This window comes from Engraulis encrasicolus, chromosome 7, assembly GCF_034702125.1.
Source record: "Engraulis encrasicolus isolate BLACKSEA-1 chromosome 7, IST_EnEncr_1.0, whole genome shotgun sequence".
Lineage (NCBI taxonomy): Eukaryota > Metazoa > Chordata > Actinopteri > Clupeiformes > Engraulidae > Engraulis > Engraulis encrasicolus.
In genome coordinates this window covers 19,033,417-19,060,916 of record NC_085863.1, presented here as the reverse complement: position 1 = coordinate 19,060,916, position 27,500 = coordinate 19,033,417, and the positions used below count along the sequence as shown (strand labels likewise).

General features: G+C 44.1%; 2 protein-coding genes across 2 annotated transcripts in view; both read right to left on the bottom strand.

Annotated features, from left to right (window-relative positions):
- The window catches only part of pitpnab (phosphatidylinositol transfer protein, alpha b), a 45,392-nt gene extending 38,233 nt beyond the window's left edge, over positions 1-7,159 (bottom strand). Inside the window, exon 1 of the mRNA XM_063203021.1 lies at positions 6,977-7,159. Coding sequence (XP_063059091.1) covers positions 6,977-6,993 — 17 coding nt within the window. The 5' untranslated portion in view covers positions 6,994-7,159. The remainder of the gene's footprint in view (positions 1-6,976) is intronic.
- A 310-nt stretch (positions 7,160-7,469) lies between these two features.
- The window catches only part of slc43a2b (solute carrier family 43 member 2b), a 28,678-nt gene continuing 8,647 nt past the window's right edge, over positions 7,470-27,500 (bottom strand). The window contains exons 3-14 of the mRNA XM_063203003.1: positions 25,840-26,134; positions 25,499-25,554; positions 25,179-25,255; positions 16,826-16,918; positions 15,452-15,585; positions 14,874-15,070; positions 14,300-14,443; positions 12,722-12,857; positions 11,193-11,325; positions 10,171-10,244; positions 9,773-9,896; positions 7,470-9,098 (exon numbers count right to left, since the gene is read on the bottom strand). Of these exons, the coding sequence (XP_063059073.1) occupies positions 8,937-9,098; positions 9,773-9,896; positions 10,171-10,244; positions 11,193-11,325; positions 12,722-12,857; positions 14,300-14,443; positions 14,874-15,070; positions 15,452-15,585; positions 16,826-16,918; positions 25,179-25,255; positions 25,499-25,554; positions 25,840-26,134 (1,625 nt within the window). The 3' untranslated portion in view covers positions 7,470-8,936. The remainder of the gene's footprint in view (positions 9,099-9,772; positions 9,897-10,170; positions 10,245-11,192; positions 11,326-12,721; positions 12,858-14,299; positions 14,444-14,873; positions 15,071-15,451; positions 15,586-16,825; positions 16,919-25,178; positions 25,256-25,498; positions 25,555-25,839; positions 26,135-27,500) is intronic.

The window sequence follows — 27,500 nt, the reverse complement described above, 5'->3', positions numbered from 1 at the left end:
TGTATATGAACAGATGTGTGTGTATATGTATTGTATGTGGATGTCTGAGGATGTTTATGGCGTCTCCATGTATAGCAAATGAGATGTGTACTACAATATCTAACCTGATGGAACTGAACAGCGAGATGTGAAAACAAATATCCCTATGGGACAATAAGAATAAAATAATCTAATCTAATATAAAATTGCGAATGCTGCAGACTAGCAAGGCCACATGCAGCAGAACTCATTAAGTAGCTGGGTAGTAAGGCTGCACCCAAGAACACCATCCACAGAGGTTTTACCAGCAGGTTAGCCCATCTCTATCTTTGTTATAGACGCCATATCTTTTCACGTGCTTGTACTCAACAGCGGTCTTTGTTCCCGTCTGTGCTGTTTTTTGATTGGCAGAGCCAGGGTAACTCCGTCTCTAGTACAGCCTGCATATTTCATTAATACTCAAATGGTGAAAGCTGAGACCAACGCCTCACTCTGCACTAATTAGTCGCCTGCCTTCGTCCTCCTCAAGTCAAATTTCCAATATGGCAGCAGCGTGTCTCAGTGCCTACACATGTTTACACAGTAACATTTGCGGCGTTCATAACAAATCACCTGTGTACCTACTCCAGTCAGGTGCAATTCCTGTATGTAGTATATTCCGTAATTAACCCAAATTTGCCTGTACTTGTGTACAGTATATATTGCTACTACTAGAAATATATATAGCCTACACAAGTATATTATTAAGACTAGTGTATGCAGTACAGGGACATACAGTGGTGTAGTCTACTTTTTTATGGTGGGTATACTGTATATTTGAACATTTTTTGAATTGGGTATACTGTGTATATTTGTGCTATTCAAAACAATGGATCAATCAATTTGAAGTGGGTATACTGAAATCCCTGAAATTTAGAAGTGGGTATACTCCGTATACCCGCGTTCTACGTAGACTACACTACTGGGGACATAGTATACTGTATAATGTGTCTCAATATGGTGTAGGCTGTTGCATGACGAAGAACAACAAAAGGTGGTCCTTGAGTGCTGAAATGAAACTTAAATATCTATGGGGTTGCTACTACCAGCCAGATAAGATCACAATATATAAGCATAGTGCTGTGCCACCTTGTCACTTAACATAAACACTTCGAAGATTTTTTATGGTGAATTTAAGTCTTAAAAAGTTGCTTTATTTTCATAGCCTATTTCACAACATTGCCTTGCCAAATATGGCAACTGTTCCAGATACCGGCTAACGCTCTACCCTAATAAATGTTTGGTGGGGGGGAAACACTGCACTGTCCTGTGCGGAGTGCACACAAAGAGCACAGCTGATCGGCATCCCGTCCCGTCCACCTTTACTTTGGTTATCTTGAATAACGCCGGCTCTGCTTTGCTCTGCTTGGCCTGATGGCGAGTGGGGCCCGTGGGCAGATCTGGTGTCCCCGGCGCTGGCTCCTCTGTGACACCGAGGCCTGGGGCTCCTACATTATGGATGACAGCAGGCAGCGCTGCACGGCTGTGCGGCTGTGTGGCTAGGCTACGCTCGCCTCCCTCCCTCACTCACACTGGTGTCTGAAGATAAAGTAAAGGGCCCAGAGTTGCTCAACTCAACACTCTCACCTCAAACTGCCAAACGAAGGGATTGACAATGGCACACAGTAAATTTGGCAGTGTTAAATCAACACTTATAGACTAGGACCAACAGGATGGATATTATATGCGGGGGCGCTGTGGCGCAGCACGCTAAGCCCCCCACATTTGGGCTTACATTGCCCACGGGGACCCCGGTTCGAGTCCGGCCGGGGTCATTTCCCGACCCTGCCCCATCTCTCTCTCCCAGTCATTTCCTGTCTACTCTCACACTGTCCTATAATAATAAAGACCAAAAAGCCCCCAAAATACTTAAGAAAAGAATGTTAAGTGCAACTCTCCATGTGTTAATTCAACACAGGAAAGTTTACTGTATGCACCTTTCACATGGAATTGCCCCGGCAATTATGAGAGTCACCTGTTCCAGTTACCGGCTCTACCCTAATAAATGTTTGGTGGGAGGGAAACACTGCACTGTCCTGTGCCCAGTGCACACAAAGAGCACAGCTGACCAGTCAAATGTTGGTAAAACTATTGCTGGTAATAATTTCACCCTTAAGCCAGTTTGGCAGTATAGCTTATTCTTTGGTGTGACCCAAGGAGTAGCCATTGTTCTGTTTTTTTTTCTCCTTATGCTTTAATTTTTTCTGCTAAAGGTCCTGAATAAGTAGAACGAAAAGTCCATTAGTCTGATTCGTTTTCATGAAGGAAGATGGCTAATAGCATTGATTCTGCTGTAGCACTCAGTCTTCTGTGCTTAGATCTATCATGGTGAGGGTCGCTGACAGTTTTGGCTGGGCCCAGGACAAAGTTATCTGAAAGGGCCCCCCACCCAATACATTAAATGTCATGAGGACCCCTCATCTCCTTGGGCCCGGGACAACTGACCCCTTTGTCCCCCCTTGTCAGCTTCCCTGATCACGGTTAAGAAATAAAAACTGACAGCAAATTTGTGGCCAGTAGAAAGGCTAAATGGCTGTGAGTTAGCCCTGTCCACCCACACAGGAAAGTCTCTCTACCGCTATCATCCCGCCTTCTTCTCTCTCTCTCCCCTCTCTCACTATTTCTCTTGCTCATTGTATCTCTGTCTCTCTCTCTCTCTCTGCTGTACTCTTTCCCTCTCTTCATCCCTTCCTCCCTCTCTCTCTCTCTCTCTCTCTCTCTCTCTCCCCCCCTCCTTCTCTCCATCGTCTCTCTCTGTCTCTGCTCAGGACAGTCAAGGCCAACAATAAACGCTTTCTACCAGAATAGATCCCCACAACTTCTAAAACTGGATTTTGTCCTGCAAGCGCCCTGTGACTGTAAAACTAAGCATGAAACTCATTGAAACTGCATTGTGAAAATTAAATTGTGGTCTCTTGATGACCTTTTACACTGTTAACAACACAGGGCTAGATTGGGACCAAAAGAGTTCCAAAAGGTGCTCTCTCCCTCTAAACTGCAGGCCAGTCTCGAGGATTAAAAAAAAAAATAATAATCAAAAGCATCGACCCCTGAGGACTTGTGGGCCACCGGGAAATGGGGAAATGTCCAGTATGCCAGATCACAAGAGTCCAGACCGTGACATACCAGGTCTGTACTACAGGTCAGTATAATCTAAAAATTGCTGCAATCAATCACGCCAAAATAGGAAATGAAAAGACTACCACAGGTCAAGGGTCAACAACATTGGATCTCCCCTGCCCTATACTTCAACCTTTCAAGATTCTAGATCATTTTTATTGGTCCCGAAGGAAATTTATCTTGGACATACATAGCTGCCGCATAATGCACAACACTGATACGCATGATGGCAAAAAAACAAAACAAAAAACCCCACATAGAAGTCATGAAATGCCATCATAAAGGGCATATCAAGTACAGCCTCCATATATATATACATGGCATTACAAGGATGGGAGCTCGCCCCCGGAGTAAGGACAGAGAATAACAGTAGCCTTTGCTTGTTGAGTTATCTGGACCTTACTCTGCCATCATTACTGTCCTGAAATGAGGCCACTCGAAGCACCTTCATCTGCCAAACAGACTAACTGCCTCCGCTTGCCTCCTGGCCCAAAAGTGCCATATTTTATGGCGCCTTTAACACACAGCGTTTTTCGAGGTTACAAGTGATTCATCATTTCTCACTTCACTACAGTGTATCATGGTTTCCCTGACTACTGCAATGGGTAAGTTAAAATTTCAGTGAATGCAATGACAATAATAAACATGGTATTATAAGCTTGGCTTTGACTTTGATTGTATGCTGTTAAGAAGCATCAATTGAATCAAATTCCAAAAGATCTCTCGAAGAACACAATCTCCAGTGCATAACATCACTTGGTGAAAGTACATAGAAGCTGGCTAGCCCTGATTTTTCTCCCCAGGAGCATATTCCTATAGAGATGATATGGTGACTAACCAGCTAGGTTTACCCAGCGTGGGTCATAAATCATGTAATAGAGGATACTTGGATTTCATAACTTCAATCGAAACACAGCTGATCTATATTAGTAGATTCCTGAATTAACATATCCATGTTGCCAAACCTGCTTTCCGGAATTTACCCCTAAGGCCATACAGGGCCGGTTCTGGTCGATTTGGTGCCTGAGGGCTAGGCGAGCAGCCCCTTTCCTTTTTTGTTCATTTATAAATTGAATTGAAAACATAGAGTTGTACATCTGATGGAGTGCAGCTGATCTGGGACATACAGTACAAATGTGTACTGAGTGAAACTGAATAATCATTGTCAATGTAGAGTTAAATGTTTTTATTTCACTTGATGTTCTCATTATGTGGGACTTTCGGGCATTACTAGTACCCCCGAGGCATTTGGTGCCCTATAGGCAAGCGCCTTGTTTGCCTATGCCTAGGGCCGGCCCTGAGGCCATGAACCAGGGTAGGAAGACCACACTCACCCTCTCAGTAACACTTGTGCTGCTATCACCTGGGCTTGACTTTTTTTTGCTACTTGTTTTGCTCTTTGTGCCGCTGTGGCTAGATGGCATCACAAGTCCCTAGCCAGCCAGATTTCATACCAACAGTTTTGTTTGTTTTTTCTGTCGATGAAGTGGTAAAGCAAGACAACCAGTGGTCATTCACATAGCTTCCTACATGAAAATGAATCAGATACAAATTGAGCATGCAAATTGAGCAAATTGATCGTTTCTTGACATTAAAGTTGTTGTTGCACAAGGGGCAAACAACAGAAAACCAGCCAGTGACGTGTCTTACCCAATAATAATTAAAAAAATAAAATAAAATAAAAAACCCTGCCAAAATGGCTAGTGAGACTAGCTACCAGCCACAGCTCAGTTTTACCTACATTTGGCCGTCTGGCAGGTGCCAATGTCAAGGCCTGGTGAGCCTATCACCTGGGCTGCATCCACACAGGACTCCTGGGGATAGACTAATTATCGAACAACTTGCCATCAACACACAGTCAGAGCTTGTTGACCTTTCCTAGAAGCGTAACTCACTGAGGCACACGCACCAACCTGCCTCATTAAAATAGATGATTCAACTATTAACAGAACAAGTGTGCAGACTTCCTTTAAAAGCATTCAACAGACTTGGTCCAATCATTCGTTATAACAAGTTATTCAAATCTCTAGCACAACGGAGTAGTGGTGGACGGGGGGAGATGTGGTTTCTGAATGAAACATTTTGTTTAATCGCCATGTGTCTTATTCTAGCTTTATCAATTATCCCAATCAAAGCACAACGGTACTGGACATCATTGGTCCCTGAAGGCAAAATCTCTGACCTCAATTTAACTTGAAGCTGACTGACTTGCATGATGACTTGCGTGATGACTAGACTAATAGGCCTACGCCGTGTGGTGTTTAAATTTTAAAGTAAGCACCATGGACAGCAAACGGTCGTTCACCATAGGGGTGTGAGAGCGCTGTCCGGTCCTGATGTGGTGGTGAACAGGACACCATATAAGCTGTTATCAATGGTAACTCGCCACTCAATAGACAGTCGCTTGCTAAGATGAGGTACTCGCACTTCTGGTTGAAGATGTAGTGTTTGTGGTGTCACATCGATGAGTAATCGGAACATCGTGACACAAACCTTTGGCCAACCATTTTATGCGCAGGACTTCTCAGCGTTGTGAGCATAGGCTACCCGCTGTGCCTCTGTGACTGCTTGCACTCATATAGCTGCCTGCCAGTGTAGGCCTCCACCATCTATCTCTCCGTATGACCTTAGCTGGCAGGGCATGGGAGACATGGAGGAATTCCGGTCATGTGAGGAGGACATTGCTTGCCTCTGTCGTTAGTTATGAGGATAGCGGGAAAAAATGTAAGTCATGGCCATTGAGGACGCATAGAGACGAGAATTAAAACAAAAACGGAAGAGATTTCCGTCGCGCTAGCCGAGTGAGCATCCTGTCGCGCGCAGCCCTTATCGGAATTCCAGTGGTGTCATTGGCTATAGCCTACCGAAAAATACCGCATCGGATGTATCAAACAGTGGTATTAAAAGACAGTTGTTGGCTAACTTAAAACGTTATATAACGTTAGCGATGTCTCGAGTGGTGATGTCTGGACTTTGTGAGATGGAGCGAGCACCAATTTTCCGCTCTAGCCTGCGTTTAAATGACAGACTATTTAAATTTCAATATGGCCGAACCGCGCACCGCTGTCTGGTAGAATTCACCTTAACAGGGTTCTTTGAATACACTCGGAGAACTTAACCTTTTTATATTCGATTTTAAAATGATGAACCCCGTGACTCAAGTAGTTAAATTTCGGTGCTGCCCCCGCATCGCCTAGTTAGAGGGTAACAAGCGGAACACCTGCTTAAATTACATTCGGAAAATAAACTGTGCCAAAATATCTGGTCTATGGTGACTTACAGAATTTGACAACAAAAAAACCCCGCCTCAACAAATACTCTTCACAACATGCACAATATAGCCTAGGCTACGGGGAAATACATTGCCATCCACATGCTATTTCCATGAAACATTCTGGTCCGGTTCACCTTCACCGGGCGCACCAAGAACATGGATACGTTGCAACTGGAATGGATGTCGGCACGCAATATCCTCACCCATCGCTATTCACCTCGCGAGGGTATAGACATGGATTAACGTGGAAGAAGGGCGATTATTGTTATTTCATAAACATCAGACGGATAAAAAAATGCTTATGCAATTGTTGTTCAAATACATACACTACACACTGTGTTTCACATGTCAGGTAACCGAAATGAATGTCATAAATAAGTCTTTGAGGTTTAAAGCACACATCAACATCAGCTCAGTAGTTCTCTTCTTTCCTCCCGTTTTTGTCAAAGGCTTGCTCTTATTCTAATGCCTTTAGGCTGCACATAACGGTTGTCTAGTGTGTTCGCTGCAACGCACAGGACTGCAAGCTCGAATGCCATGCCAGAAACGTTTAGCCATACTTACAATTCTTTGATGAGCATCTTCCCGTGTGCTTTACAAATTCACAAATTATTCTATCGTTCTGTAGCGGCCCAAATTGATGGCAAACCCTCGGTCTGTTTCTCTCTCTCTCTACCTCCTCTCCCGCTCCTATGTCATTCTAACTCCCGTTTTTCTATTTTCCACAAATTCACTTCCTGAAGAGGTCCGAGGGGGGCGCGGCATCACTGGTCGTCGGTGAAGCACAAACCTAGAGATGTGACATAACCAACCGTGCTGACGTCAGAGAGGAGCTGCAATGATGGTATGAGTTCGGGGATGACCGCTATCCTCTGTGTCCCCCCCCTCCCGCCTCCAAATGTACTGTAATGTCCATGGCGAGGTGTCACCAAATGTCACCAAATCTATACTAAGATCATGAGGAACAGAATAAAACCAATATTCAAAAGTCCAACCTCAGGTCCGTGCCAAGTGGTAAAAAGTAAAGACATTAATGAACCAAGCGCACAAGTTATTTTAAGACAATAATTTATTACTCACACTCAATAATAATGCCTCTCTAAACAACAAATAGAAATATCTGTTTTGCAAGACCAAGAAATAGCATGTTATAAAGAAATTCTGTGAGATATTTCATAAAAACAAAGATTCCCATGAGAAATGTCATGGAATAAAAATCAAATAAATACACAATGTGAGGCAATAGCCTACCCATCACAAGCAGTAAAGCAGCCTACACAACTTTTCATCGTCACATTTCCCTCTGCTGTTAAAAAGTATGTTTCGTACATACAAGCTTTTTTATCCAGTCTCTTCTTTTTTTTAGGGAACCTTGGCTGCCATTGATACAATGTATTTCGTAAAAGATGTTAGCAGTCATATCTTAATACACATTTTAGATATAGCCTACGTATGAAGAGAAAGCATCCATTGAATGGTATATACAATGTCATACTTCATGATGAATTGACGGAGAGGGGAGAAAGACTTAAAGTCCAAAGTGCTGTTTAACTGTTTGGCACACATTGGCCAAAAATGAAATAGGCTTAAAGATAAAACAGACATCAACGGAGTAAAGCCACTTTTACGTATGAATATTCTGTCCACACAAACTTTTTTCATTAAAAAATATTTACAATTAATTAAATAGCCTACATAAGAGTGGCTTTACATGTCTAAATGTGACAAATCACAAATACTGCATATTTCATTGACATCCACAGGCCTATGTTAAAACTAAAATAAATTAAATAAAACCAGTCCGTTTTTCAAAACAAATATCCCCAACCTTTCCATCTCATAACCTGCTCAACACAAAGAATGCTTAGACAGCAACGGCCAACGCACACTCGACAATGTTCCCGAGGAAACAGCTGTTCACGTTGTGTGTTACCTTGTCATGAAAATAGGTGGACATTATGGGTCTAATGCCACTTACAGCTATACTGCATAGTCTATGCCACCAAGGACGAGTAAAACCGGATAGAGTGAATAAGGAAAGTTACGGTGACGACTGATAAAATCCTCATCTGATAACCGCGCAGTATAATAAATAACAAGAAAAATCTGAATGGTCTTCAGAGAAGTGAGGAATTGTCTGCAACTGAATGACAGACCATATCTCTCTGCTCCCTCTTTTTTTCCTCTCCTCTCACCCTCTCCACCTACAAGTACATCCCACATTAGTTTTCATAGGTTTTATCTTTTATGACCACCAGAGGTGGACAAACCAGATTCAGAAAGTGAATGTCCTGCCATGTATTACGGGCCTATAATCCCAACACAACTGATTTCAACCATAATCTCTCACCTACCTAAGGATCGGTAGATTCCCGAAAATTGGTTTTTGAGACATTGTTTTTGGGACAATGTTTGCGGACATTCATACTGTACATTTATACTTTCTGAAACTGGATTTTCCACGTCTGTGTTATTTTTTTGGGCCTGAGGGTGTGTGTGCCCCAATATCCAGCTGAGGTCAGGTCTACACAAAGGCCTCGGGAACGTTGCTGCCGTTGATCTTGACGTAGACCTTGGCCTGACCTTCCTTCTCCTTCCTCTTCTTATGCAGCTGGCTCTTGAAGTAGATCAGGTACAGGGGCAGCATGAAGCCTGCCATGCTAACTCCCAACAGACCCACGTTCACCTGAGAGAGGGAGAGAGAACAAGTATCCAAGTCAAATCTCATGCACATCCAAATACTTTTTTTAAGGTGCAGGTTGAAAGGGTGAAGTTCATAAGGTAATGAAAAGAACCGCACACCGATGCACTCCCAGTTACTCCATTTTATTCTTTAATAAATTATTTGATAACTCTTTGATTAACCCCTTACTAGTGCAGAGCCTATGTTATAACCTTACTGCCACCAAAATTGTAATGGCTATGTCTTAATCTGTTACCTAAGGCTCTTGGCTGAGCCAGCTTGAGCCCTCTATCTTAGCCTATTACTCCACTTTTGCCTCTTTTCCACTGCTGGTTTTCTGGTAGGCCTACAGCTCGACAAAATGCACAACTCAGCCGCAACTTTTTGCTTTTCGAATAGGCACGACGCAGCTCAATCGTAAAGCAAAAAGTGGCGGCCAAGTCGCGCTGTGTCGAGCTGTAGGCCTATCAGAAAACCAGCAGTGGAAAAGAGGCATTTATTACCACTATCTGCTGCTACAATATCACAGTATGCTGCCAGGTCCGTTACCATAGCTATCAGAGTCAGTAGCATTAGCTACAGTAGCTATCACGGTACGGAATCATCAGTTCGGTTATGGAGACAAAACATTTGGGCAGCCATTTTGGGTTATTTGTGAGTGTGTAAAGTAAACTTACCCAGAGGGGGTCTCCCTCCAGGGGTCCCATCATGGCCATGAAGAGGGGCTGCTGCAGCAGGGCAAACAGGGCGCTCACCAGAGACTGCATGCCCGTCAGGCTGCCGAACTGGGACGACGGGTACCTGTGAACGGAGAGAGAGAGAGAGAGAGAGAGAGAGAGAGAGAGAGAGAGAGAGAGAGAGAATTCAGTATGGCGTCAGTTAACATCAATCTACATTTGGACACCTTTCTTTGGGCTATGTTTTCGGTATGGTAAACAAAATTCTATTATTCTGTTCATTTGTTTTTATTTAATTTCAAGTATTTTAGTTTTATTGTATTGTTTGGCCAGTGAAGGAGAGACAGGACACTAGTGGGAAATAGACAGGGTCGGGTTTGGTAATCATAAATACTTACACAGCTGCATAGAGACCACCAATGGCAGAATGGACGAATCCTCTGACGATGGTGTGCAGGAGGAAAGACAGCATCTGCGGATAAGAAGAGATTCACATATCAGTCAGCAGGCAAGATAAAGGTTTCGGGAAGTCAGTGGGTCTCTCAAGGGTTTTTTTTTTTTTTATAATTCTTTTTGTGTTTAAAAACAAGAAAAAACAAAAAAAATATGACAGGGCAAAAGCAAACCGACAAAAAAAAAAAAAAAAAAATTAAAAACACACATCATGTTTATCCCCTAATTTCCCACTCCGCCCACAGCCTCCCAAACCTGATGACAGTATTTTTTATCTTGGCCTTAAGATCCTGAGGTTGTAATCCCAACAATAGGAAATATATGACAGCAGCTGTACAGTGATGTGTTGAAAAGTGATTTTCTTCCATGTAATAAGCACTCAATGGGAACCTTTGGAGTCATGACACAATGTCACCACTAGGGGATGATCTAACACACCATTTGTTACTGGCCCTGAACTTGGCTGAGTATTCACCAAATACAGGAAGAATACACAGCAAGATATGCTGTATGAATTAACTTGTACAGCCAGGTTAGAGATGAGGTCAGAAGTTTATTAACCCATTTTAGCCTAAGCCCTTTTTGGGAAAGGGTACCCTCCGCCTATTAAATCTTAAATATCTCAGCCTCCGAAGCACATACAAACATGAAATAAGTTGCATTTAAAAGCTAGGACTAATGTTGCATTATAATGTGTTCATTCAGCTCTAACATACCCACATTTTTTAATCAAAAACCCTCAACTCTCAAGAGCCTGAAGGCAGCGTACACGTGTCTCCAGGCTAAAATGGGTTAAACACACTTGCACTCATGTGTGAACACAGACACAGAAACACACAGGAATACACACACACACACACACACACACACACACACACACACACACACACACACACACACACACACACACACACACACACACACACACACACACACACACACACACGTTCACTTCACACACGCATACCTGTAGAGGCAGGTTGGGGATGAGACAGGTGACTCCGAAGCCGACCAATAGGATGTTGGTGAGGAAGAAGGCCCGTGTGGCATTGGTGATCTTCTGGATCTGTCTGTCTCGCTTCTTGGGCTGGGGCTGGTCCCTGGAACAGCACCATCATCATAAAATTATCTTAAATATTCCTACAGTGCGTACTGAATTAGGTAAGACTTCTTTTAGTTCATATGCCCCGCATGTTTGGAATAACCTCCAAAACACCTTAAGCTTGGCATCTGTGCCCTCTATAGAGAGTTTTAAAAATCTTTTAAAAACAACTTTAGTAGAGGAGTGTCACTGCTTTTAAACTCAGTTTTACAGAGGTTTTGTGTGTGTGTTTTTTATGTCAGATTTTGTTAGTTTGCTAGTTCTTACTGTTTAGTGCTTGATGGTCTTACTTGTTAGTCTTGTCCAGTGTCTATTTTGTTTGCCCCTATGTCTGATATGTCTTATATCCTTACGTGTGCTTTTTTAAAAATTTGTTTTTATGTCATAATATGCATGTGCCTCCTTTGTCTTAATGCTGTCTTGGCCAGGACTCCCTGGAAGAAGAGGTTTTTACCTCAATGGGACCTTCCTGGTTAAATAAAGGTCAAATAAATAAATAAATAAAATAATCATCGTCATCATCATCATCAACAACAGCAGCATCAACAACACCATCTCCATCATCACCATCACTTTTATAATAGCCCTGATTACATCATTCTCATTCTCACCATTACGTATGTTATGATCACTATGATCATCAGTATTTCCACCATGCCTTTATTGTCAACTTCTTAACATGCACTGGTGCTTTGCTAAGGGATTTATCATTCATTTAACATGTGCTGTATCATGTCATGTGTCATTTTGTAACTTGCTGACTGAGTGACCGTTTAGTCTTGTGATTCTGACGTACTTCTCCTGCCTGCCTGACTGTGTGGCTGTCCAGGCAGAAGTGAAATGTCTCTTTATGCTTAATAACAGCTGACATGGCCTGTGCACGAGAGCAGTGACGCAACAGACTTCAGAGAGAGCAAGTTCTCGGACAAGCACTCTTGTTACTTCCTCGTCTGGCCGGAGTTACTTACAATTGGTATCCGACTGTATTAATTTAATATTTTGCAGAACAAATGTCTAATTTCTTCACAATTGCCCATACAACCCCATACAGTCAATGTGACGTTATAGTGGCCTCCGACATCTGTTTAGTGTATCTGTCTGCAATTGCAGAATTCTGAGAATCTGTTTTTAGATGCGTCCTAGCATCTCTATAAGAGGGTATGTCTCCGTCTGTTGCTCTGACAGTCTGTATTCTTTAAAAAATCGGCCAAACACGAACTTCGCCACCGTTTTTTTTGCGTTACTCTCTTCATATTTATGCTTTTCTTCTACTACCGGATCATGATATCCCAATTGTATTCATTAATTTACATCAATAAGCAACAAGTGGACGCATCTTTGTCCACCTGTCGGACTTGTTTTTTTGTGCATCTGCGTGAAGTTCAGACACTCACTTGCTGAGTTGGGTCTTCTCCTCGCTCTCTCCGTCCTCACACTCTTTCAGCTTCCAGTCCATGATCTGACCAATCACAGGCGTCGTCATCAAGCACAGCAGCTGCATGACGCCGAAGATGGAGGTGTAGAGACCCACTGGGAGAGGCGGGAAAATGGAGAGAATGCAGAGAGAGAGAGAAGTGTGAAGGAGAGAGAGAGAGAGAGAGAGAGAGAGAGAGAGAGAGAGAGAGAGAGAGAGAGAGAGAGGGAGGGAGGGAGGGAGGGAGAACAAGTGTGACAGACATAGAGTAGAAAGGAGAGAAATGAAAAAAGAAAAGAGAGAAAGGTGATTACCTAACTGTTCAATGAGTAACTTCTCTGGTTAGTTGATAACTACATTGCTGAGCTGTTAACACAATTGGTTGTAAGTGAATGTACTCGCCAGTGAAGCCTACATGCTGGCTTACACCAATTATTCTTTTACATGGCTAAAGGACCATGCAAGCAAGCAGTAGCAACAATATCAGCAACTACAACGGCACTACTAAGAACACTACTGTTAATGAATGAATACACACACAATGACTGAACTCACACACAATGAGTGAATACATTAACTGAGTGATGACACACCCAAGCGACAGCATGACCTGAAAATGGCAGTCGATTGAAGTAGTATAGATTGATATTAGATTTCACATGTCGATAGACAGTTTCTGTTATGCTAGTTTCTAGAAGCTAGTTTCTGTTATGTGCATGATGTGAAGACCGTGCCAAGTCTGCATGAATGGAAACCAAGCTCATCAATGCTATAGAAACATGAGGGGCTCCGTCACTGTGACCAGAACAGAACAGAACATTATTTCTGTGTAGAGAGAAAAATAAATTGCGTATGTGGGATAATTTCATTAAAAAATATAAAAATAAAAGTCCTTTATTTAAAGATGTACATCAAGCCGACACTTTTCAGCTGATGTTTAAATAAAGGACTTTTAAACTGACTTTTTTAGTAACTTGGGCCCTCTCTCTGTACCTCAAGAATATAATTTCTCTTCCATTCTATTCTAGTCTATTTCTATTTCTATTCTACAGAAACATGTGTCTATTCAATCGCTGTTTTTCAGTCGCGTTTCTCAGCCAGTGAGTGCTGCTCTATTGTTAATAATGGATCATGAGCGGCTACTCATGTCTCAATCTTACCGAACTTCATTTTCTCCTCTGCAAAGACAGAAAGCACCCAACGTTACATTGCATATAGTAGACACAGTATTTATTACTGTATGGATCACAGAAACCTTATGTTGAAAATGTATATATTGATTGGGAAAGTGTCTACATGCACACACACACACACACACACACACACACACACACACACACACACACACACACACACACACACACACACACACACACACACACACACACACACACACACACACACACACACACACACACACACACACACACCTCTCTCTCTCTCTCTCTCTCTCTCTCTCTAGACTACCACACCGACATAAACATCCACACATACACACATAACACATACAGAATTAGACACAATAACAAACACACAATAACACACAACTGTAACACACCTGTGTCCATGTCTCCGCCACTGAGCACCTCCAGGATGTTGTTCATGGCCCCCATGTAGAAGATGAGGCGCAGCTGGGTGACACACATGGTGACCAGGGACAGCATGAACAGCGGAGTCAGGATGCTCTTCATGAAGGACTGGGCTGCAGCGGGGAAAACACAACGCAACGCTCATCAGACCAAACCAACAGATACAAACGCTACGTACTGCTAAACTACACATTTGTAGGAAATTGTGTGCTTTATAAGCAACACGGATAATCTTCTCCCAAAAAGATGCCATGGGGCAGCCATGGCCTAGTGGTTAGAGAGGTGGACTTAAGATCAAAGTTCAAGCTTGAGCATGGCAGATACTCCACATTGCTCCAGGGACTGTCACCAATATACCTTTGAAAAAATAACTGTAAGTCGCTCTGGATATAAAATCGTCAGCTAAGTGTAATGTAAGTACAATAAAAACACTGCTATGCCAGGTGCGGCCTCCTTCTTGAAACATTGAATTTAACATTTGGGCCAGCACCCTCAGAGAATAATTAAGAGTGACGCCTGCTATTGACATGAGAGTAAACCTACCCTCTTCCTGTGGTTTGCCCTTGAGCTCCAGGTCCATGGTGGACAGGCAGAGCTTGTGGCCCTCCTTGGTGGACAGGTCCTTCTGCTTGAGGGAGTTGCCCGCACTCAGGCGTTTCCCCACCGTCGTCACCTGCTGGTAGAACTGCTGCCCGGTGATCTTGTGGTCGAAGCCCAGCCAGCTGAACTTGATCTTCACACTAGAGAGACAGAGGGAGAGAGAGGGAGAGAGAGAGAGAGAGAGAGAGAGAGAGAGAAATATAGTGACAGACAGACAGAGAGACACAGAGAGAGAGAGAGAGAGAGAGAGAGAGAGAGAGAGAGAGAAACCGACACAGAGAGAGACAGCGAGAGAGAGAGAGAGAGAGAGAGAGAAACCGACACAGAGAGAGACAGCGAGAGAGAGAGAGAGAGAGAGAGAGAGAGAGAGAGAGAGAGAGATAGAGAGAGAGAGAGAGAGGAACAGATTCATGAATACCCTGCATACATGTTATCTTTGATATATGAATGCTATTCAGTACACTGTATGTATCTTGTCTGCAATGTTTTCAATGTTTTTTTACAGTGCACGTGTGTCCTACCTGTAGTCCATGTTCTCCGGGGGAGGGAAAGGCTCCAGGGGCCAGTTGAAGAAGCAGTTGAAGAAGACGAGACCAGCGCAGGCGGCCCACACAACCAGGATCGTGATGAAGTCAATCCCTAAGTCATAGATCACCTGCACAAACACACGTGCACACACACACACTACTGTTTAGTGACTGTACAACTACCGGTCTCAAGACTTCTCTTAGTACCAGTCTTTTTGCCTGTCTTTTTTTGTTGGTCGTTTACGACTTTATTGATAGGATAGTTTGAAAGGTGGACAGGAAGCGAATGGGGAGAGAGATGGGGAGGGGTTGGCAAATGACCCGGGCCGGGAATCGAACCCGGGTCGGCCGCATGACAGGGCCCTTCTTGCCTGTCTTAAGCCACCTTTGTCCTGCGGTGGCATCCAGTGAATCTGCTAGTTAATGGTGCACGTGTATGACAGTCATTATGTTCCCTGGCTGCCATCCCTGCCTGTCTACCTGGGCATTCCTCAGGTGATGGTCTGGGCTATGAGCCAGCTGGCATGGAGAGAGAGCCAGCCGATGGCCCCTTATGCTTGCTGTAGTGTACTCCTGTATTCATTACCACAGGCGCACGTTAATGAGTACAGTAAAATGACAGTCTGATAGCCAGCTGACAGCACAATTTACTCTGGGAACATCCATTACCACAACAGCTCCCTGTCTCACACACCCACACACAGAGACTCTCTCTCTCTCCCACTTCCCTCTCCCTCAGTCTTGGTTTTGAAAAACACGATCTTGATGTTCCAAGTTCACATTATGAAGGCCATGGGTCTTATCCGGCCCCTGATATAATTTCAATGTTATGTTGTTTCACATGAAAAAGGACATGTTTTGTAAAGCAATCCTGGAAAGTACATTTGCAATACAATTAAGCTATATTTTCAAGGGACCTATTGAAGGGTCTGTAGTAAAGGTGGCCGCCTTCAATATAGACCTAAAGTGCAGGGGGAAATCCTGTTTTTTTTTCATAGTAGTACGGCCCTTGGAGGACTTTGAAATGGCCCTTAAAAAAGTTCCTCACCCATGATGTAGGCCTATAGGACTAAAACAGGAGTGAGCAAGTGCATGACGGAACACAGATATGATATAGCTTTGGGCTTAGGTTTTAAAACAAGCTGACATGGCATGCCATCACTGGGTAAGTCTATCAAGAGAGGACGTTTGTCTACTTAACGCTCAAGGGACAGAGTTTTTGGAACAGGTTTTCGGACAGGTTTTAATCTTTTCTCTGTTCCTGCATAATTGGCTAAACCACATGGCTTCTTTTACAGCAATTCGCAGCAATTGCAATTCATACAAGAAACATTAAAAAGGGAATAAAAGCATAGAAAAAACCTGTACCTTAACACCAGGGAAGGTGACGGCAGAGGAGGCGTATGAGCCAATCATCAGGGCGATGAAGGTGGAGCGGAGGTCTCCAAACATGTTTGGCAGCTGTGGAGCACACAAGATAACACATTTGATCAGTAATCAATGCCAAATATTTACATTGAACAAAGTGCAATTAATAATCAATTATAACAATATCAACACTGATGGATCATAATATGACAACTTATCCATTACAATATTTAAGTTGGTAAATCACCATGGGTCACAGTCACAGTGACAGCAATAACAGTGATGACTAATTCCCACACCGGACAAACAGAAAACATTTAATTCCCTGAAGCATCAACTCAGTGGGCCCCTTCTGATCAGGACCATACTTCAATTAGCAGAGTTGCCAGAGCTGCACGCACGCACGCACACAGGCACGCACGCACAGGCACGCACGCACATGCACGCACACACACAAGCATGCACCACCCACCCACACACACACCTCCTAGACCTAACAAACGCAAGCACACTCCCGCACACGGTCGCACACACACACGCACCCTCCCACCTCCTGCTCCCACCCTCCCACCTCCTGGACCCACCCTCCCACCTCCTGCTCCCACCCTCCCACCTCCTGGACCCAACAGCAGAGAGCGGGAAGGCAGGCCAGAGAATGAAACAGGGCAAGATAAAGTACCCTCATAAACAAGAGTTTAGCCTGACAATACACAAGGGCAAGGATGACACACACATACACACATACACACACACACACACACACACACACACACACACACACACACACACACACACACACACACACACACACACACACACACACACGATCATCATATCTGTAAAACATGCTCAATGGTGTCTCTGGAAGTGAACCCAATGACCCTGACGTCTGACTCATCCCTCAGCAAAAACCAGTTCCATCTAGAAGCGAAAGTACAGCAGCACCATTGATGAGAAATAAAGGATCTTCATGGCGTCACACACTACTTCTTACCTCCCCACTCTTTCCCTCTGACTCACTATTTCATTTTCCCCTTTTTTTCTTCTTTTCTGTCATTTCTGCTTTTGTCATTTCTGCATTTCTGCTTTTCACCTCTTCTCGCCTCTCCGGCTGTCCCTTTTATCCCTCTCTTTGTCTCTCAGCCCCCACCTCACCCCTCCCCTCTCTCCACAGCCTCCTCCATAGTCCAAACAGTACACCCAGAGAGAGTGGATAAGAGAGAGGTTCCGTTGGCCCCTTGTTTCCGGGTTGTACTGTCCCGGGGTGGAAGATCCCCCTTTAGGCCTGTCCTATTCCTTCTAGGAGTATTATGACACGCCCCTTTAGACAGACCGGGACTTGGTCACGTTAGGTGCCCATAACAACCTATTATGTTGGCATATCTCCTTAATACTCCTAAGGCAAGGCAAGGCAAGGCAAGGCAAGTTTATTTGTATAGCGCATTTCATACACAGGTGCAACTCAATGTGCTTCACAAAAAACAAATGTGAAAAGAAAGGAAACAAGAAAGAAATAAAGAAAGATAATCCTAGAATCTCTGGTACACCCCCACTTTCTGTCTGTCTGTCTGTCTGTCTGTCTGCCAGTCCAACTGTGCGAGAGGGGCCTAAAAAGGGGGCCAACAAAGCCTCCACCGAGCACTGATGAGCCTGTCATTCTCGTTCGTTCGCTGCATCGCTAATTGGGACAGCAAATAGAGAAAAACAACAAAATGGGCCAGTGCATCAATTATCTCCCTCAGTGTCTTGGGTGGTTGGTTGCACCAGTGTGCTGTACCCCATGCAGTCCAACAAACAACCAACAAGTGGTGGCTTACATAAGGGCACTGCGGCGTAGTGCTGAGAAAACACTTTTATCTTCTTCAGCGGAATTACGGCAGAGTCCAGAGAGAGAGTGTGGGAGAGAGAGCAAGAGAGAGAGAGAGAGAGAGAGAGAGAGAGAGAGAGAGAGAGAGAGGGGAGAGAGGAGAGAGAGAGAGAAAGAGAGAGAGAGAGAGAGTCCAGAGAGAGAGAGAGAAAAAGAGAGAGAGAGAGAGAGAGAGAGAGAGAGAGAGAGAGAGAGAGAGAGAGAGAGACTCTGGAAATCACTTGTTCTTCCGTGTCTCTGCTTTGTCATCCAGAAAGAGCATGGAGTTTTGCACACTTCGGCCCTCATTAGCATACCAGCCTGATCTGGATGCAGCCAGTTCCTTAAAAGCTGCCCACTTGAAGATATTAAGACAGTCCAAAAAGATGAGGCGCACAAGAGGCTTTCAAGTTAAAAATGTATATCGTAGCCAAAAAGTAACAAAAGAAGTCATCGGACAAGGGTGTAGCTACAGACGTTTTCGACCTTAGTCCATTATCAATGTCTCCAGTAGCCAGCTTTGTCCGATGACTTCTTTTGTTACTTTTCGGCTACAGTACACATTTTAAACTTGAAAGCCTTGTGTGCGCCTCATCTTTTTTGGTCTTAGTATCGCTTTTTTTTGGCGAGCAATCACACCAAGCGACACACGGTTCCAAGTTAAGACGCAGACGCCAACCTTTTTGGTCTCTCTTAACTTGAAAATATTTAAATTCAAACAGCTAATCAAATTTCAATTTGCTTAAGAATCGTGCTTTGTTTAATCTCACAAGCTACTGTATCTAACATTTCACTTGCCAAAGAACCCCTCTAAGGCCCCCCCTTTCCCCTACTGATTGCTTTAGCGCTGGTATCTGACATGGAGTTCCTGGGCACTAACTGCTGATAGGATGGTTGATAGGTAATAGATAATTAACCCCAATGGATATTACCCAACAGATCCTCAACAAATTCATTTTCTGCCTTATCTGCGATTTACAAAAAGTGGGAAAAAAACGTTCTAGAACTTCCCATTTCTACCGGACAATTTCAGGGCAAGAATACAACAAATATGAGGAAAGAGTAAAAGTGTGTGTGTGTGTGCATGCGCGCCTGTGTGCGCGCGCGTGTGTGTGTCTGTGTCTGTGTCTGTGTCTGTGCGTGTGTGTGCCAGAGACTTCTGCACAGGGTTTGTAGAGTAATAATGTTAACAGAAGGAGTCAAAGTAATTACATTACATTAAACTTAGCTGACACTTTTATCCAAATTAACACAGCCTAGATGTTTAGTTATGGTGAGGGGTAGTGGTTAGTGCCTGGAGCAATGTAAGGATAGATTACTTGCTCAAGGGTTTAGGCATATCACCCATGATCTTCCCACTGGTAAGGTGCAGAATTCGAACCTGCAGCCCTCTGATCTCAAGATTAGCCTTGATCTCATTAGCCGCGCTTCAGCGGCCCGGGGCCGCCCGGGGCTCAGGAGAGTGGCCGGCTCGGAGCTGCCGGCCCCGGGCCATTTTTTGCTGATCGGACTCATAGCCGACCCCAGGCACATTCAGGTACACGCCTTGTTTGTGAAACGTCAGTCGGGCACAGCCTTTCGCCCCAAATCACAGAAGGACAACAACAGAACAACGACAAAGAAGGAGAGGAAAACGGAGCAAACTCTGCTGGAGCAGGTCGCCGTTTGGCTCGTAGCCTACGGACAAAGACGACAAGAACTGCAAAGAAAATGGCTTGCCTTTCAAGAACAGTTTTATTACATGGCAAAGTTGTCGATTCAGAAGCTGTATGGGACGCAGCGCATGTTAAGAAGACAAAGACGCATGAAAATACGAGCAGCTCGACAACTGAGAGAGTGAACAGAAGGAGACGTGCGAACATGCCCAGTTAATCCCCCCAATAGCGCACAGAAGCATGAGCCCCGGACATAGCGAGACATGAATGTGCAGGTAATTAATTAAGTTACCATGTGAAAGGAGACCAAATCCCGGAGACATAGCACCTTCATCAGTTGCTATAGAAAATTATGAGCCCCGGACATAGCGACACACCCCCTCGTTGCGGCATGCCACCTGTCTATTCATGGTGAATGTGCAGGTAATTGAATAAGTTACCATGTGAAAAGAGACCAAATCCCGGAGACATAGCACCTTCATCTCTGCTATAGAAAATGATGAGCCAGGGGAATAGCGACTATTTATTAAAGTAATAGCCACTGAAGTACGTAGCCTACAAGTCGTTCAATCTGCATAACATCGGTGTGTGTCCTGCAGGGAATTCTAAGTGTGCGCACTATGGCACATGTCTGCAAAACGTATGCCTATGGTTTAGTATGTCTGCAAAACATGAGACACTAGGGCAGCAGAGTGAGGATGATTTAAAATAGGCCTAAGTCAATAACAGCTGTGCTTTTACTGTGTAATAATGTGGCTGCATGGGGGACTTATCGCTAAATTCTGGGCAAATTATTAGTTTGGGGTGTTTGGCTTTCTTATGGCATAATTTCATAAGATGCAACTTTGGCACTTCTGTTTGTGTTTTTAAAGTTATTTAGCCAACATAACTTTTTTGTTGTTATCAGGGCATCATGGGCACCACTACACTTAAACTTGGGATGTCATAGCTAAGTCATGTCGCTTTTTTCTGCTTTTAGCCGCCAACTCTTGTGCCATTATCGTGATTTGGCATGCTTTCCACTAAGCCTTTGACTTCGATATTCGATATTCGAAATTCGAATATAAGTCGAAAGTTAAGAAAATTCGAGACATTCGAACGAATATTAATTGGCCATTAATATTCGAATCTGACATGGGTATTGCTTTTTTGGGTATTTCATTGTTATTGATTAAAATTATTTCCTTGTAAACATCGCAATTCACAGTCTCAATTTATTTTTTCCATGGCTGGTTAATCACTACAGCTGTGTTGAGGAGAGTCGCGTGCGTGGCTCATCTCTCTGTGTTCCGTAGCAGGACACTTGCGGCAGGCAGTCTCCCCCAGAGTCCGCATTAACAAGCAGATGAGTGCTGCAGAGTTCCATTCAAGTGAATGGCTACAGTTAATAAACAAAGCATCATCACACTAGGCTACTTTCTGGAGTTGTTGACGAGTTTCTGGAATTATTTGATTCAACCCACAAGTACCTGTGATTACGCCAAGAGTAAGATAATAACTTCTTGTTTTTTGGATTTTGACCAAATTAGCTTCGTTGGTCTGGGTGTCAGATCAGGCAGACTCCAGGTGATGATTTTGTTAGCATGCTTTTAGCATGTTTTTAGCGCACTGCTAGTTTGTGTAATGTTCGTTTTTAGACGAGACAGTCATCTTACCTGGACCTACAAGCACACTACCTAAATGTCCGTGATAGAAAATACATATTTGTTGATATTGGTGCTGTGTGCTCAATTCTCATGATTCGCATATGATCCAATTCAAATGTTAACTTGGGCTACAAGTTTGACATGGCTGCTAGCTTTGCCATGTTTTAATCTGCATTCACACCTCTAAGTACCGTCTTCTTATAAGTGCTGAACGATTGCTAAACAATAATGGCTGGTTGAATGCATGTTGTTAATGGGCATGTTGTTATTCTTTGTCGTTGTTCTGTTGTTGTCCTTATGTGATTTGGGGCGAAAGTGGGCTGTGCCCGACTGACGTTTCACAAACAAGGCGTGTACCTGAATGTGCCTGGGGTCGGCTATGGGGCCAGCTACATGGGAACGATTTTCTATGCCAGTGACAACGTTCCCCTGGGTTAACCATATGAAACCCACCAGAAACGTGGCACAAAACGAGTTTTTTGAATAATGGGTTCCAGAGTGCGAAAATCGAGTAACGCAGGGGTTTGCGTTGCCATTGTTACAGGCGAAACGGATTTGTTTACATCTGCGTCACAGCCACATGGCCAAAAACAGTGAGGTATCTTCACAGTGACCACTAGCTTTGCGCACAACATTAATTCCATGCACAATGGCATCATCAGACAACTGTTTGTGTGGACTGTGGAGACTTTCATTTCTACCACGGTCAATATTTTACGTTTCAAACTGCCCAGTGTGGGTCACTCGTGTTCAAAATCTTTAAAAAAAAAAAAAAGAAAACCTGACAAACACGAAGCAAAGCTTCATATTATCTTTTAACTGCGCACCCAAACAGTTATCAGCAATGCATATTATGTATGTCACTAGTTGAAACAGGCGTAATGGGCAGAAAGAGAAGGAGAAGCGGTGAGCGCGCAGCCTCCAGAGGAGGGAGAAATAGGCCTACCTGCCCGGTATTGGTATTCAACACCTTAGTTTAAACTTCTCAAATAAAAAAAGCAGCATAAAGCGTACACAATCAACAGATGCCTAAATGGCAATGATTCGCTACTCTAGTCACTCCAAGCTACACAATGTGCCACATGCGCAAAGCTGGTAGCCTATTTTCCCACTTCATCAGCATAATGAAAAATAACAACTAGCCTATGCGATGCTGGTTTTGAAAATAAGTCGGCTAGCAGCAAATGCTAGTACACATGTTGGGATAAGAAGTTCCTTTAGTAACTTGACATGCTCCTCCTGCATACAAAACATCATACTTAACTAATGAAAGGAGTAAAGACATCAGACTTACAACCAGTTATGTAGACTGTAAACTCCCTGGCGATTGTTCTAATGTCTTCCAAAATATATAGCCTACTGATATTCTGAACCTGCTATGTACGCGCTTGCGGAGAGTAAAGCGCATAATAAAACAGTCTTTCGCTTTTTACAAAGGGGGGGGATGACGCTATTTTTTGTTAAACTATCCGTCGCTTAAAATGGACATAACTTCGGAATGGGAGAGGCTAGAGATGTATCGTTTTTAGTAATAAAAAGCTAAGATCTTCAGCTTTTAAACAAGCCATGGCATATGTCTGTAGATCGAAAACAAAATTCGCTGGGTCTGTTAAAAAAATGAGAAACTTTCTGGCACTGGTGGACTAAGGTCCCTGCGTGACAGGTCATTTGCATGATAAGAGTGGGCAATCACGGCCATTAGCGAATACTTTTGTTCTCAACAACTTCGCATAAAGAAATGTGTATTCTGAAGCAAGCCTGTCGTTGTCATTAGGACCCGAATTTTTAACTGAAACATGCTGTATGGTTGCAACTTTATTGCAACTCGGATTCAAAAAAACCCGCGTTGCGGTGTCATCTGGCCGAGGCTTATGAGTCCGATCAGGCAAAAAATGGCCCGGGGCTAGCAGCTCCGAGCCGGCCACTCTCCTGAGCCCCGGGCGGCCCCGGGCCGCTGAAGCGCGGCTAATGAGACCAAGGCTATTGACTCCCTAATCATTAGCAGAGGTGTCAAAAGTAAAAGTAAAAGTAAAAGTACTTTTGTGGTGTAATTACAACACTAGCACATGGCATTACATAGCTGTTACACCATTTACTCCATTGTACCTAATGAGATAGACTGTGTTGTTACTGAAAAACACTGAAAACTTAACAAGGACCCACCCCAAATTTGATCCAACCAGTAGGCTATGGAGTTGTCGTAAGACAAGTACACAGGTCTACTGGTTATTCAGAGAAGTTACTAGTGTTGGAAGGAAACTGTGTTTCTTCTTTTTACTTTCACTTCTGACACCTCTGATCATTAGGCCATGGCCGCCCAAGCTTGAGACTCTCTGTTCCCGTTCTGCCATTGGCTACGTTTACATGAGACAGCTTAATTCCGACTTGAAAACGTCATGTAAACACCTCACAATTTGGAAATGTAATGAAAGATCTAAGTAAACTTGGTAGAACAATTTAATCCTGAATTATTAATTCGGAATAAAGAACATCATGTAAACGTAGCCATTGAATCACTCTTCCTCCCTGTTTTCCAAACTGCCTGTGTTCTACAGTGGAGTCAAGGTTGAATTGGGTTAATCTGTCCTATAACGGCCCTCCCTCTCTGCCATTACTTCACCTTGACCCCTGACCTCAGGTCTGATTCATTACCTAAAGGGTGGTGGGAGGAACTAGCTTGACCTGTAGCCATTACCTACGTAAGCACACTACTGTTCCATCCCAGCCTTTTCAGGCTCGCTCAGCTGTGAAGCACAAGGCAGCCAGGAGCTAATGGCCCGCGAGGTGGACTTACTGATTAACCCGGTCATTCACACACACACACACACACACACACACACACACACACACACACACACACACACACACACACACACACACACACACAGGCTTCCTGCATGCTCTACCCATTATTTCCATATTTTTTATCCTAACAGAAGCATGTGCCAGTCTTATGGGTCCTCACACTAGTTTACAGCACTCTTTAGATTTTTTTTTTCTCCAAATCTTCCATATCTTACTGTTATTAAGTCTAAACCCGTGCTCTGGCTCTGGCTTCACCCGTGCTCTGCTAGGTGACATTGTAATATTTAGGGACTGCAGACCCACTGAAATCTTAATGTAAAGAGGTGTTCTGTGTGTGCGTGTGTGTGTGTGTGTGTGTGTGTGTGTGTGTGTGTGTGTGTGTGTGTGTGGGCTGTACTCACGGTCAGAGAGGTGAAGGTCATGCACATTCCTCCAAAGCCGTTGAAGGTCAGGGCCACGAAGATGAGGACAGAGAGCTCTGGAGGAGACACAGAACCAAAAACATGTTACAATTTCAATATCACAATTCAAACCAAGTTCAAATATTACAATATTTGACATTACATTACACATTTAAAGGATTTGCCAAAACATGTACATACATACAGTACATACTAGAGACACTGTATAGACATGCACACATATTCTCTCTGTAAAGTTCATTTCAACTACAAACATGCACATGTACATAAAGGTGCGTAATGTGCATGCATGGTCTTACCATCGGGATTGTAGGCTCCATAGGCGATCAGCAGGCAGGAGAATGCAAAGCAGGCACTGAAGATGAGGGGACAGGCGGTGATTAGACATCTATGGGGTACACTATGATACGTAGTATGGAGAAAACTAAAGAGTGTGTATGTGTGTGTCTCTATGCGTGTAATTGTGCTATTACGCATGCTTGTATGTGTGTGCGTGTGTGTGTGCACATGTGTGCGTGTGTGCACGTGTGTGTGTGCATGTACTAATAGGTGTGCATGGTCCCATACCTGCCGAGCATGTGTGTGTGTGTGTGTGTGCGTGTGTGTAATTGTGCTGTTGCGCGCATGCGTGGCGCCATACCTGCCGAGCAGCCTGAGTTTGCGGGGCCCGTACTTGTCCATGACGATACCCAGGGGCAGCGTGATGGCGCTGAGCAGGAAGGAGCCCACGGTGAAGGCCAGGTTCAGCATCTCGTCCTGGTCCTTGCACACCAGCCAGCCCTTGCTGCCCATGCGCATGCTCTCCTCCGGGGGGTGCAGCGGCCGCACCTCTACGCCACCCTCCGAGTAGTAGTCGTACACGTCGTCGTCATCCTCCTGGGACACCACCGGGCCCTTGGGACTCAGCGTTAGGTTCAGCAGCGAGGAGGTGTTGGCTGTGGAGAGGAGAGGAGAGGAGAGGAGAGGAGAGGAGAGGAGAGGAGAGGAGAGGAGAGGAGAGGAGAGGAGAGGAGGGGAGAGGGGGTTATTATAGTTAGCGCATTAATTTATTAGACATACTTTTACATTTTGGAGAGAAGAGAAGAGAAGAGAAGAGAAGAGAAGAGAAGAGAAGAGAAGACAAGACAAGACAAGACAAGACAAGACAAGACAAGACAAGACAAGACAAGTTTGTGAGATACAGAATGTCCCTGCCCCCTTGATTAAATAGAATAAATAATAAATCAAACCAACAAAACATCGTTCAGAAAGATTTCTTTAAAAAAAAAGAAAAACAAAACATCAGTATTTTCAGACCACTTAAACACATTTACACTTTGGATGTGAAGCAAACCAACTGATTGGCCTTTTGTTTTTCTAAGTATGAAATGTACAACGTTTCACCATCAGTGATGTCATCTGATCATCTCTGCTCCTGACTGTGCTATAAACAGTGTATAGTGCCACCATGCTAATTGTAGCCTATGTTGTAGGTGAGAGATGAGATGAGTCATGATCAAGAAGTTCCTGGCTCTGTCCTAATTGCAGACTCGCCGCCGGGAGAGGACCCCAACTCCAACCTCAACTATCTGAAGGTATAATAATAAATATGCAGCAAATTGTGTGAGATGTATATGAGAAATATGATGAGAGGGTGCAATTGACATCAAAGCATGTCGGGGGTGTCAGAGAGAGAGAGAGAGAGAGAGAGAGAGAGAGAGAGAGAGAGAGAGAGAGAGAGAGAAAGAAAGGAGGCTCATAGTAGCACACGGCAGGAGAGAGAGTGGTCAGCCTATGGCATCGCAACAGTGCCGAGTTTGTCACTATAATGCCACTCAACCTCGACTTCACAGCTTTGGGTAGGTTGGCACGGCGATGGGGATGGAGTTCCAGTTCCAGGAGATTCTGCACGTGTTGCTTTGGAAACAGCGTTTTCAATCACACCTGTGACCTCAGCAACCAAAGAACAACCTGACCCTCACACCAGCACAGCACGTGAAATGGGGTTGATGGATAGTGTGTGTGTTTGTTTGCGTATGTGTGCGCGTGTGTGTCTGTGTGTATGTGCGTGTGCGTTGTGTGCGTTGCGTGTGCACGTGCAAGTACGTGTGCCTGTGTGTGTTGAGAGGAGCTACAAACATCCCTCTTTCCCTGTTTTTGCACGTGTTTAGAAGATGTCTTGCTAGGCAAGGTAAGATGACATACAGGTGTGCACGTGCCTGTACGTGTGCGTTGCGTGTGCACGTGCCTGTACGTGTGTGTTGCGTGTGCACGTGCACGTAGCCTACGTGTGCCTGTGTGTGTTGAGAGGAGCTACACACA